At 33.3% G+C, this 14,518-nt stretch overlaps 1 protein-coding gene across 3 annotated transcripts; it reads right to left on the reverse strand.

Annotated features, from left to right (window-relative positions):
- Positions 1 to 4,653: 4,653 nt before the first annotated feature.
- On the reverse strand, positions 4,654 to 11,333 carry LOC150100182 (homeobox protein abdominal-B-like). 3 transcript variants are annotated; one of them, XM_090402354.1, is made up of 3 exons: positions 11,142 to 11,333; positions 9,876 to 10,552; positions 4,654 to 6,308 (listed from the first exon to the last, which is right to left on the reverse strand). In XM_090402354.1, the coding sequence occupies exons 2-3, from the start codon at positions 10,513 to 10,515 to the stop codon at positions 5,980 to 5,982; spliced, it is 969 nt and encodes a 322-aa protein (XP_090258480.1). In that variant the 5' UTR covers positions 10,516 to 10,552; positions 11,142 to 11,333; the 3' UTR covers positions 4,654 to 5,979. The 3 variants fall into 3 exon arrangements, with proteins under 3 accessions (XP_090258480.1, XP_090258483.1, XP_090258481.1); XM_090402357.1 differs by having other exon boundaries at positions 4,654 to 6,305; positions 9,882 to 11,333; XM_090402355.1 differs by having other exon boundaries at positions 9,882 to 11,333.
- Positions 11,334 to 14,518: the final 3,185 nt, after the last annotated feature.

Genomic DNA, 14,518 nt, shown 5'->3' on the forward strand with positions numbered 1-14,518 from the left:
TTCATGATGAGGCTAATTCCTATTAAATTAATTCTAAACGTATCATTTCTCGATTTTAATTGCATATCGAAGAAGCTCTGGCATATTGGTGGTATGAGAAGTATGCTAAACAGATGTTTTGAAAAATCTTTTGATTTCCTTTTCCGACTTTTGAAAAATGTTTGGTTTCCACTTCTTTGAATACGTTGTATCAGTTTTAGAGTAGGAGAAAAGTAGACATTTATGTAAAATACAAGCAAGAACTTTATTTAACATTCACAAACACACAAGGGATAAACAATTAAAAGATTTCTTCCTATACTACTTTTCAGTCTCATTGTTAAACTTTCAGCGATTAATTTTATTGGATAAATGCAGTCCATTCACTGAAGTCCAATACAAACTTTGCAACACATTGGGAATTTATTGCAAAGTGATTTGCTCCCATTAGACATGTATAATATCCGTATCGTAAGGGGGGAGGAGGAAGGAAGCAGAGATTTATGATTACAACTTTCAAGTTTGCTTCCTCACCCAGTAATTATTAGTCATTTCCGTCAATATTCCTAGTCTGCCACACCTCTCCGACTACACATAAGTAGTTTATGGTGGCAAACTGTTAGCCAGCACTTCCGATAAATTTAACCTCAATAACATTATTCAACTTCCCCAGTTATGGATATGAGCACACAATACTAAGTGACAACTCTTGGAGTTTAGTGGTTTTTTTTCTTCTTCTTCTTTCCAAGAAACCTTGTAACAAGGGGAACTTTGTGCGCTACTGAACTTCCACAAAACCTGAAGTCTTAGGTCATTGTGGCCGGGTACAATAAGAAAAAATCTCGCATCTCAAACTCCCGTTTTCCCCTGCATGGAGTTTCCGGAGATGGAAATAACATCGCTCTTTGACGCCAATCAGCCATCGTGCTCCTCACCCTACCTTATCTGCCACATTTTGCCGTGTTCAACGCTATTACTTTTGTCAAGTCCCCGGATAGCGGCATGAGCAAAGTAAAATTTATGTCATCTGCTCTGACTACTGCGGCCAACACTCACAATAGCGCAACCAAGGGACAGCACAACTGAATTGTACTGTTGGAACAGGTGGGGAGGGATGGAGACAGCTACAAGTCACTAGTAGTGGGAAAAAGGGGGGGGGGGGAGTCAGATTTCGGGTGAATTTGCAATACTCCCCTCTTCCATTCTTTGTGTGCAGAACAGAAAACACTCACACACGTACGAAAACGGGCATCGATTATGTGAAGTGCATGCAACTGCGCATGCGTATAGCATTTACGAAATGTGGTACCCATATGCTTGGTTGTTACCCTAGCACGATACTTGCGCCATCTTCTGGTCATCATTGCTGCGGTGTGTTAAATAGGGTTCTTTTCTGGTGGAATTCTTTTGTGGAGAAACTAAAAAGGTACTTTTTTTATTTATTTTTTTAATGCTGTGCAGAAGAAATTGAAATATATCTGAAATTAAAATTCCTCAACTACGATTATGTCGAGCATTTATATCGAGTATTTATCAAATTATCTTATTATCTTTCTTGCCGTAAAAGAAGAAATGGATAATCGAACTTAATAGTTTCACTTAAGATGCCCATATTCTTTATCCCCCCCCTCTCTCTTATTGTTCTATTTCAATAAAGTTTATCGAAAGATATAGTTCCAATTTGAGACTTGTAAAATTGACTAATTTATTTTTTTTTTCTGAAGAGTTCTTCATCATTGTCCCTTGTTCCGTTTATTTATTACGTATATCAAAATTATATAAATATGTAATTATACTGTATAAACTTAAGCTTTATTAGTCTTCATTGTAAAGAACACAGCTAAAATTAGGTTTCCTTTATATACCTCATCGAAATTTAAAAGTTCAAAATAAAAGTTCAAGAGTTTAATTTACAGTCGTTTTTTTTAATGATTATTATTATTTTAGCATGTGTTTTGATATCGTCGTTTGTTCCCAGTTCCTAGTACATTGAACCATTAAGGCGAATATAAATCGATGTAAAATTATGTAATTGAAATAAGTAAGAGTGAAGACCCTTCACCACTCCCCCAAAAAAAATTATACAGGGACATTGTTATTGATCGAATGCTACTGATGATCTAATTCTACTTAAATGTACGAAATTGTGTAAATTTTTAATAAATTTTTGGATAAGTGTTAATTTGTTTTATATCTTAATATTTTTATATATGAAAAAGAAACACTTATTTTTTTATCTAAGGAAAAAAAGGAAATTGGTAATTAAAGAAAAATTGTTTCTTTGTTTTTATTATTTTAAGCTAGATTTTTAACCAGTTTTAACTGATTATATATATATGATTTTTATTTTTCAAAATAAAAACAGCAGTTTTTATAAGAATATCTAATATTTTAATATGCTTGACAAGAAATATTCTTGTGGTGTTTGTTGCGTTATGGGATACTCAGGCAATTTAATGTGAAGTTATCTATCTCCATGCTACTTCTGTAGAATTATGATGAAGTTACTTCATGCTCAAACTTTTGTTTACTAAATCTCGATACAGGATTAAAATCGGGATATTATTTATTTTGATATATAATGTAATTTTGTGAAAATAATAAATATTTGATTTATTATGTAAATATAAAACAAAAAAATATAAGGAAACATTTTTATGTAATTAATATTATCTTATTAAGTATTTTGAAATGTTAAATGTGGTGGCAGGGATAAGAATAACCCCAATGTAGCTCATGCATGTCGTACGAGGCGACTAAAATGGGTATCCAGGGATAGTAATAGATGGCAATGCATGATGAGGCTCGACTATTGCTGTTACCTTCCTGCCATGATCAGAGCTTTATATAGCTCAATAACGCCCTATCCTTACACTGTCCTCTACAGATAATGGGGAATATGAAAAGCATTCTTGCTTCACCCATCTAGTCAGTCCTTTTAAGGACTTAAGTAGGTTATGAGATTCTATTTAAGATTTATATGTTCGTAATTCAGCAATTTTCAAATAGAAGAACAATATAAAATCTGATGAAATAATAATTTGCATAAATTATGTAAAAAATATATATAAAAAAGTATGTAAAAAAAATATATATATAGATATATATATAAAGTTTGACACACAGAGATCAACTTTTATTAAAACCAACTTCACAATACAAATTGATACCAGACACTTTGTACATTTAAGTTCACAGAAAAGCATGCACCATTGAACTTGGTCGACAAGGGCCACACAGAGCATGCATAGGATCCTAGATTCCAGCAAGATCCTATTTTTTTTTTTTTTTACCCCTCCCGCTAACAACTGGCCAGGATGAGCTCCATTTATGGAAGTTCTTATATTCGTTTCAACTGAATACACCTTTTTTTTTTTTTTTTTGTAATAATCAAACATTTTTTTATTAAAATGTGCAAAAGAAAAAAAAATCATTCTCACTTATGGAAAATATATACATGTGATGATATTAATTTAGAACCTTAAAATACATTCAAAATTTTATCCGATTACAGTATTATTCGTAATTTGTTCACACATATACATCAACTTGACTGAAACATACAAACTCTAAAAAAACAACAACAAAAAAAAACTGAACATTATACTTCTGTCCAATCGTAGATTGACTTCATGGATGCACAACCAATAATCTTCAGTTTTACATAAATGACTCAGTTGAAACAATAATGGAGAACGTATTCGCTCATTGGCTGACGGAGATTCCATGTGAACATAACAGATACACTATACTTCATAAAATGGCAGTTCATGTGAACGCTGGGCGAGCCATTTTTACATAAAAACGCCAAACAGTATGCTCGCCATGTCTTTAGGAGAAATTATCACCGATTCCTAAATCTCTTAAATCTCATTGTAATATGCTTTTATCGTCCAATTGCATGACGTTCATGGCACATTATATAAACAAAACACAGAGGTAGCTGTGTATTCTGTAAAATTAACAGTAAACATTTACATCTACTCACCGATACTGCTGCATTGACATCTACCGACAAATGTTTCACCACCACTTCTTTATTATATTTAATCCTTAGTAGATTTGTTTTATAATCGAAAAAATTTCCGTTTGGAATAAATAGTTCTCCAAGTTTTAGCATTTAATGATATTTTTAGTTTGCTTCTAGCTAAGGAAACTTGCGACATATTTTATACAGAATATCACATCCTTAAAAATGTGCCGACATATGTTTTTTTTTTTTTTTGAAATGTATCTGGAGTTAAATCATAAATTATATTGTAATGAAATATCTAAATTGCAATATGGTTAATCAAATTGACTTAATACTTTTGAATCACCTTGACGACACTACGGATAAAATTATCGTTAGGTTGGTTTGTCGAATGCATAATTAAATGAATTTACTCTTTAAGACTATATTTATTTATTTAATAGTTTTAATATGGCAAAAAAGTTTACATTTAACTTTGAATTTGAAAAATTAGAAAAAAAAGTTTGACAAAGTTTAATTATAAATATTACACTTTAATTGTTATTCAATTATTAAATAATTGAATTTTAAATTTAATTATTTAATAGACTTAAAATATTTAAAGGAGGTTAAAAATTAAAATTAAAAGACAAGATAACTTGAAAAGATATCAATACACCCTTTTAGTTTTTAATTTTATAGAAACTCAATTAAAAACTAAAATGGCGTATTAATATTTCTTAATTAAATTTTAAGTATTTAAGTATTTTAATTGTTTATAAATTATTAGAATAGTATATTATAGTTCCCAAGAAGTTTTATTCATAATTTATGATTAAATCCAAATAAGAGTTGAATTTTCTACGTAGTCACTTTCTTAATTGCAATAGTGGTCGTCGGGGTGGTTTTTAATATTTTTTTAAAAATAAAATATGAAATTGAGATCCGTCAAACACTCCAGATCACATGTAAAATATCCTGGATTTTTTCTGTTTTAATCTCTTGTTGAAATACATTTTAATGTTTCCCATCATTTTCTATGTTTTTCTGTGTATTCCTGATTAAGTATTCCATGTATTTTTTTTCTCCGTTAAGTACATTTCATAGCTGGATTGTAATGAACATATTTACTTTGAAAATAATAATAAAAGAAAAATCTGACACCATTTCAAAGATCTTTGGCTTCATTATTTCTGCAATCTGTAGCAGCCCTATTTTACATTGCCTAGTAACGTATAGCTCTACAATGTATTATTGTTTCTGCTATTGAATGTTCTCTCTTATAGCTTTCCCGCGAGTGTAGATAGAACAGACGAGATCTAATATTGTTGGCGAAATGCATATTTACAACTCTCCACTTTAGCATGTATCAAAAATTTAATGTCTGCCTTGGGAATAAGCGGCAATATCTAATGTTGGGGGGAAAAATTGTCAATCCTTCCCAGGACCATAACGAAAATGTATATACAGTGTTTCTTACAGAATATGGAACATACCAGCGACAACATTATCTAAATGTAACAATAAATTTATGAAATAGAGGTCGAGATCTGGTTAATCTATGAGATTAAATCAAATGATATTTTTGTATCAACATGGAAGCCGACTTCCTTCTTTTTTTTTTTTTTTTTTCCTCATCACGGAGACAATAAAAAATAAAAGTTACATTGTCTGGTGAATCACTTTACATCTTAAGGAGTACACTTATAAAGGGAATAAGACCCACATGTTTGAATTCTAATGGCTAAATAACATTTAATCTTCCGGAACAACATCTGGTTTATACAATTAGTATTACAGATCACGAAATGAGGGATTATATGTTCCATGCTATTATCTGAAACACTTTCTACTTGGATATCTTGATTCGAAGAGGAGAAAATATTTGAGAACTGATAGCCTGCCAAGACATCAACATAAACAGTCGTACACTTCACTACTTGCTTCGATTATGTTTTCCAGGGCGAGCGTAAACAGTGGAAGAAACTGCAGTTTTAGCTCAAGGAAAAAAAAAAAAAAAAAGTCTTCCCTGGAATGACATGAACAGTTCATTTTGCAGCTGCTGTGGTGGTGGTGGTGTTGTTGTTTGGCGTGTTGGCCGAATTGCTTGTATTTGTGTTGTTCTGATTGTTTTCCGTGTTTCTCTGGCTGTTTTTCTTGCTTTTCATCCTACGATTTTGGAACCAAATTTTCACTTGCCTCTCGGTCAGGTTCAAATTTCGCGCCAGTTCCCAGCGTTTTTGCTTCGATACATAAGCGTTGAAGAGGAACTCTTTCTCAAGTTCCAACGTCTGGAACTTAGAATATGGCTTGCGCTTCTTTCTCACAGTGACATTCCCCGTCCACTCAAGGGGGTTAGTGGCAACTGTATCACCTACTGAAAAAACACAGAGAAATGGAGGGGAAAAAAAAGTGTTCTTATGTTATTTTTTTATTGATTAGAACAAAGGAAAAAAATCATATAATCATAGGTAATCTAAACTAAAATAATACAGTAGCATATATTATCTTTAATTGCTTGGAAAATGGGGTTCATATCAAGTTAAATTATAGGAGAATTGATTTCTCCGATAATTTAGTTTTCAAATGTAAATTTCAGCAATTCATAACGTTTAAAACCATTTACTTAATCTTTGGAATTTTGTTAGCTGACTTACGACTTTCAAATCTCGTAATTTATTATTATTATTTTTTTTAAATATTGAATATCCGCCAGTTTTAAGTGCATTCAGTTTTTATGGCGATATTAACTGATATTTTAACGTTTAAATTAAAATGGCAAACAAAAAAAAAGCCAAATGTTCGCAGTAAAAGAATCTAGTAGTCCGAAAAAACTTATAATGAATTTAAATGTTCACACACATGTTGAATTTATTTTGTTAGTTTTAAGAATGTCAAGTAGTGTACTACGGTATCATTGTTCATCTATCGTTCAATATTCGAGCTAGATTGCAAAACTTCACGTTTGCATTACAGGTTGTAGAGATCAGCGTGATATCATATCACATAAATCATAATCATAAATTTTTGCTTATGGCAGTAAGATAGTACATGTGATTAACTTATGGAAAAAAAAATGGAAGTGATCTAGTTTACACTTTAACATTAGACTGGCATCTTTAACCAGAATCCAAGCCAGCTCAGAGACATACCTTACTAACAAATTTAGACCATAAAAAATACTTCGTTGAAAGCATAAAACCTCTATGCAACACAAATGCTACAATTTCGTTGCAAGCCTTCACGTACAAATCCCAGTTACTTAAATTTCCGGATCAGTGATATATTTTGGGGTAGAATTAAACTTTAAATTTGTAAATTTATTTATCATTTTCGTTTAGTAACTACTTTCAAAATTAATAATTATAATAATAATAACATATTTTTATAATGTTTAATTTAGCTAATCAACATTCAAATACTGAAATTTCTGGATCAGTTGGCGGGACGATTGCCATGGATGAGAACATGATTACCTGTACCATGCGCTCGATTTGCAGTAGTGTTTTCCAATTACTAAGTCAAATTATGTTTTTATATTTTAATAATATCTCAACTTTCCCTCTCACACACACACACACACACACACACACACACACACACACACACACACACACACACACACACACACACACACACACACACACACAATGAAAAAAAAACGACAATGCTATATGATTTGTGCAATATATTGGCATTCTTTTATTTATTTATTTTTGTTATATGAATTTTTGCAAACTTAGTTTGCAAGACCAGGTAATGTTTTATTATTTTGTATATATTAACATGAATCGATTTATAATGTATAAATTTGAATAATAATATTAATTTGACATAGTTTTCTAGGAGGCTAGAAAAACTTATTTTATTCCTAGCTACTATTTATAAGCTGAAATAAAAATATATTATAAATTTGGTATAAATATTGGATGATATTTAAACGATGGTCATTTTCTTCGTTAAAGTTTGGATAACTTTTATAGTAGAAGAAAAGTTTTTAGCCTTTTTATTTATCTTATGATGAATTAAGATTTTAGATACTGCTCTCGCTCTGAAATGAAACCTAATTTAATTTTCAGCATGCACGCAGGAGGCAAGCGATTTTGGAAAGTAATCAAACACTTAATTTTAGTTACTTTCGTAACAGGATTTTCCATTCCACTTATGAGAAGGTAATGTACGTAAATTAAATTAATGATATACGCTTTCAGTATTTATATGTAGTCTGCTTTTAATATTCAATGAAAATTATATTTAATTTTTTTTCTTTAAGAAAATTATTAGTATTTTCATTGCGTTGAAACTGCACTTTCACTGGCTACCGTAAAAATAACCCAAGAATTATGTATGAGTAAAAAAGGATTTATATTCATTATTATTACTTCAATTCTCATTCAGAAAAAAAAAAAAGTTTAATAATTGCTAGAACGATTCCAACTGAATTAGTTAGTTGCTATTGATAATCATTCCTAATAAATTCATTTTATAAAAGCAAAACTAAACAAATTTAATTCTGTGATTCAGATACTCTCACACCATAGTTATCAAAAACAGAACAAACAGAATTAATAATAATAATAATAATAATAATAATTACTCTTAAAGATATTTCAAAGGAACGTTTATGATGGTGTTACAATGAAGTCATTCAGTTGAAATAGTTAAAAACCTTTGTTAAAATAAAATTATCGATATACTAACAACAGATTTACAGATTATTGAAATGAAAACAGAATAACAAATTAAAAATAATAAAAACACCTTCATAATAATTGCATTTAATTAACTTAAGTAAATCTTAAAATCCCCATAAGTGATGCATCTGTAATAAAGAGGGGAATAGGGATAGAAAAATAAAGATGAGGGACAATGGGAATAGGAGTAGAAAAAAGTAAAAGTTGAAACTACAAATTCATGAAGTCTACTTTAGTTCCAGTTGAAGATCACTCATATACCAAATGAACTGTTTTCTGAATTCTTTGATCATATATTTAAGACGGGAAAAGATCCAATACTAAAATAAATGATAGATATATCTATTTTATGAATAGTAAGATGAAGATAAATAAACAAACCAAACAAAAATGTTTGTTATAAAAAATATCATTGGAAACCACAGTCCATATTTTGGCTTTGTTATCCTTTCCAGTACAGAAATTTACCTGAATGACAGAAAAAAAAAATATCCTTTCTGCCTGAAGGGATTCAAAGAAATTTTATCTTTTTACTCTCTACCAACCTTATATTAAATAATATTCTGGCAGGGGAAGACTGACGCTCGTAACTGTCGATTGTCGTCTAATTCAGTATCCCTAACTCCCTCAACATGGCGACTACCGCTGCACACAGAAGCTTACGGAGAAAGCGTACTAAGGCCATAAAGCTCGCTTCAGTAGACACACACAGTCACGAAGCTGGACAATGACTCACAGCTTGAGGGAGAGGGTCAAACGGATGTCCCTTTGGATGGAGAAAGACAGATGTGACACCTAACAACTATTTTATCCAAAATTTGATCCAAACTGGGTGGAACGGAAGAGAACTCCAACTTTTTTTTCACTGAAGAAAGTAAAACAATTAAGAAGAAGAAGGAAAGAAAGAAAAATAGAAATATATTCGTCATCAGCGGATTTGGCATTGAAATTTCACAGCATTAGTACTTAAGTAAAGTTCCTTATGTGGGATACGACCAGGGGTCATTGAGGGAAAACGGACCAAACTCCTCCCTCTTCCACATAAAGGGACACTGCGGAAGGGGTGGCATTTACCACTTTTATGACTATTAAAAGGTTAGAAAACAAGCGACAAGGGCGCCACTGACTCTGTGGAGAAAGACGGCATCAAACCTGGGACACGACGCGTAGCTTTGAGACTTTATTAACACTTTTATGGGGATTTTAAATGCGCCACGCTGTAACGTAGCTACGGTTACACACAAACTTACCCGTACCTGCCGGCACGTAGGTTGGCGGTGCATGGGGTTCTGCTGCGGCGAATGTTCGTAGACTGTAGCCATCTGCGTGAGGAAACCCATCCATGGGCGCTCTTGTCCGATCATCAGGAAGGTAAGCAACGGACTGCGGTGGATGAGGCTCCATGTGACCTGGCACACGACCGCTGTACGGAGAGTAATTGCACCATGTTTGTGGTGCAAACGTTTGACATGTGTCCGTAGGAGCCACGGTGCTCGGACCGGCACTGGGGAGGTCGTAGGTGTTGGACCAGAACTTAATCGGAGGTTTCCTGTCGGCTGCAGCTCTGGCGGCGTGGTCATTGTAGTAGTAGCCCGATGTCATGCCTTCCCGGACATTGCACAAGGTCTGGTTGTACTGGGGATGACTCTCGAAAGCCGAATGGTTTTCGGCGTAACCCCACGGCTGACCGCCGTGGCTGTGTCGTATGACTCCTCCGCCGCTGTCGACGCCACCACATTCCGGATGACCGTATGACACCGCCAGACTGGTGGCAACTCTCTTTGCAGGGATATGCAGGGGTCCCGGTTGAAGAGCAGGCTGAGCAGATGAAACGACTTCCAGACTGGAACGGCTGTTCGAGGTGTCCTCATAGAGACTTCCGTTCATCATACTCAGTCCACTGGGTCCTCAGCTGCTTGGCCTTAGCCTAGAGCATGATAACAGTCACGTGAGAAAAACACGTCACAAGCGAACAAATAAATAAAAGTACATCATTTCTAAGAACGTCACAAAAAAAAAAAAAAAACGAAAAAAAAAATTCCGCCTGAGGGAGGGGGGGATTTTCTAGTTGCTGAGTATGCTTACTCCCTCCTTTCCCAAGGCGGGAGACCCATCATGAAGACATGCCATCCAGGAGGGCTACACTATCTTAAATATTATCGGCAGCCTACGGACGTACCCTGTAGGGAAAACACCGGCACACTTCGTGCTTCTCAGATTGGGTGCAATTGATCACGTGACTCGCACAGTCATTAAAAGTAATATATATGCCTCTGCCATTGAGCCTGGGATCGCTGCACACACACACACGCACCAGACACTCAAGGTAGCGTTCGAATGTACTACCAGCAATCCCCCCCCGACACACGCCGGACTTGTTTATTTTGTCCAAAATAATTGCAGCCGAACAGGAATGCAAAAACTGCACTGAAGTAGCATCACTAAAGCTGGCATTTTTTGGAGCGAATGAAGAAGGAAAAAAAAAATTAAAAAAAGAAAAAAATTGGTTACTTAACTGAGACCCAAAGAAGGGCTTATTCAACAGTTACACATTAGATGTCATCTTATTGTAGCACGCAAAGAATGATATGTGTTGCCCTTAGGTTTTGTACCCTCTAGCCATCCGTCAGGATGTACGGCAGCAACACATGTCTCAGCCAGCGCGAACTACTCGGGCGGACTACACCGCGACTAAGGCAGACACCGAAGTGTTGATCCTATTCACAGGCGACGCGAGTGAGCTACAAACGATTGGAGAACTTTCCGTGTGCGCAGACGTAACACCAGTACCTGTCACCACATAATTCTAGCGCCATCTAGTGACAACTACTAACTTCTGGGTAGAATTATGCAAGAGTTAGCAAGAACTGTATAAAGCCTCGTGTAAAGAAAATAATTTTTTTTTCTAATTTTTAGATGCTATCAGAATATCCCATTCGTATTGTTAATTCCTAACTCCGTCAACTTCATTGACAAACAAGAATGTAAATATTATTATTATTTTCGCCAATGTTGCCAAAAACTTCTGCCTTAGTTTGAAAAATTATTCCACTGTATATTTCATAATTACACTGCAATTACACTAATGTTGAGCATGTTTATATTTTGCACTAATTTTATGAAGATGACAATTTTAACCTATATATCGTTCGCTCATGTTTGATGTTTCAGGAAAATTAGTAATACATTATAAAATTTTGAACTGAAAAATGTATGTTGTATTATATTCCAATGAGAAACATTTAATGACAAATATTAAATATGTATGTAATAAAATTGCTCATTAACGCAGAATTACTTTATATAATGGTTTAGGAGACTACTTAATATCCAATAGAGAATACCATATTTCATTTGTAAGAAGTTTTAATGTTTTAAGTTATATACAAAAGCTATCTAGTTGTAGATACCATACCATTTAAAGCGAATACAACATTCAGAACAAGTTTCTTAATCTGGTGGTTTCTAAACTTTTATGTTTACATTAAATCCCAGTCCCAAACATCGTGTTTTAAACAAATACCTTCCCCTTACAGTTTAATAACTTGCACATGCTGAGAACTATTTTGTATTTGCTTTTTTGTTTGGTTGAAATTATCTTTAAAATGCTAGAAATGACCAAAGGTAATTTTTTAATTTTTTTTTAGGGGGGGGGAGATTGACCGAGTTCTTGACTCTTTATCTGATTGAGGAAAATCTGTGGCTGGGGTGTTATTGAGCTATAAGCTCTGGTCATGGCTAGGTAATGGCAATAGCCGGTTTTCGAAATATTAAGGGATCTGGCTATTAATATTTTGATTTCTCTTTCATATAACAAACCAACCATGAAAACGCACAATGAATATTCAAAATATTAAGGGATCTGGCTTTTAATATTATATTAATATTAATATTAATATTATATTAAAAGCCAGATCCCTGTTATATGAAAAAGAAATCAAAATATTATATTATATTATAATATAATACTGCATTTTGATTTCTTTTTCATTATATTATATTATATATTTCAAATATTATATTATATATTATATAATAATATAATACTGTATTTTGATTTCTTTTTCATAGAACAAACCAACCATGAAAACGCAAAGTGAATAAATAGTCAACTTGATTGGCTACAGCATTGCCATCGGTTACCCTGGGTTCAAGTAGCTTCATTCCTCCACCAAAGGTGGTCCTTATAGTCCTCATAAGGACTGGCGTAAAGGGGAGAAGCAAGAATGTTTTTCCTCTTCCCCGTTATCTGTGGAGGACAGTGTAGGGATAAGGTGTTATTGAGCAATTAATGCTTTGATTATGGCAGGAGGGTAACAGCAATAGCCGAGCCTCAGTTAGAACTTCATTGGCTATATTTTGATTTCTTTTTCATAGAACAAACCAACCATGAAAACGCATAGTGAATAAATAGTCTTAACTTCATTGGCTACAGCATTGTCATCTGTTACCCTGGGTTCAAGTAATTTCATTCCTCCACCAAAGTGGTCCTTATAGTTCCTTACATAGTGAATAAATAATCTTAACTTCATTGGCTACAGCATTGCCATCTGTTACCCTGGGTTCAAGTAGCTTCATTCGTCCACCAAAGGTGGTCCTTATATAAGGACTGGCTTAAAGGGACGAAGCAAGAATGCTTTTCATCTTCCCCGTTATCTGTAAAGGACAGTGTAGGAATAAGGTGTTATTGAGCTATTAAAGCTCTGATCATGGCACCAGGGTAACAGCAATAGCCTTATTCATAGTCGAATGAGCGTTATTCAGCAATAACCGAAGTTCAGTTAGAACTTCATTGGCTACAGCATTTCCATCCATTACCCTCCAATGGTATTAATCTACCAAAGGTGGTTCTTAAAAGAACTGGGAGATGGACTGAGTCCTTGACTCATTATCCCGTCATCTGAATGAAGAAAATCTATGTGGATGGGATGTTATTGAGCTAATATCTATGTGGATGGGATGTTATTGAGCTAATAGCTCTAGTCATTTGCTGGGTAACGTCAATAGCCGAGCCTCAGTTAAAACTTTCCTTGGCTACAGCATTGCCATTCGTTATCCTGGAATTCCTAAAAAGGACTGTTTTCACCAAAGGTGGAAATCATTTTCATTTATTCTTCAAAGTAAAAGATACTCAAATTTTGTAGGTGTTTTAACTATGTTCAAATTTAATTTTTTTCAGTTGCAAAATATAATAAATTATTAACAAATTTTATTAAAATTTATTTTTTATTTATTGTTATATATAAAATTTAAATAATATAATATTTAAAAAATCTTGTGATTAAAAATTACACTTGCAACTAACATAAGATCTGGGTAAGATCTGAACTTGGATAAGATCTGGCTTTTAATATTTTGATTTCTTTTTCATAGAACAAACCAACCATGAATACACTCAGTGAATAAATAGTCTTAAAACATAAACGCAACGAATCGTACAGAAAGCATGGCAATCAATATCTATCCATATTATTTCCTGATTTTCACATAAAAAGAGTTCTTAAATGATTTACTAAAACAGGACTTGCGATACCACGATACTGTAAGAATGGTAGTTCTTCCTGATCTCTGAGGAGAATCCAGTAAGGATTGAGTTACCTGCCAAGTTAAAGCTTTAAAAATATCATAATGAAAATATTATGTCGACAAAAGTCTTTCACATATGATGATGAATATCAACGCAATGAAGGTGAGCAAGTTCTTGATGCAATCAGTAATTTTATCTATTACTTGCTTTTGCTTAAGTAAAAAATATAGCGATTTGATATATATTTTTTATGAGTTTTATTACTTTAAATTTAGTGATTGAAAAAATAATAATTGTCTTGTGCAATTTTCGATGTTAAAATGCATGCATTTATAAATTAAGAATAACTCTAGATCTAACTTCTTT

This window comes from Typopeltis vanoorti, chromosome 13, assembly GCF_054136105.1.
Source record: "Typopeltis vanoorti isolate ZY-2024b chromosome 13, IOZ_Tvanoo_1.0, whole genome shotgun sequence".
Taxonomy (NCBI): Eukaryota; Metazoa; Arthropoda; class Arachnida; order Uropygi; family Thelyphonidae; genus Typopeltis; species Typopeltis vanoorti.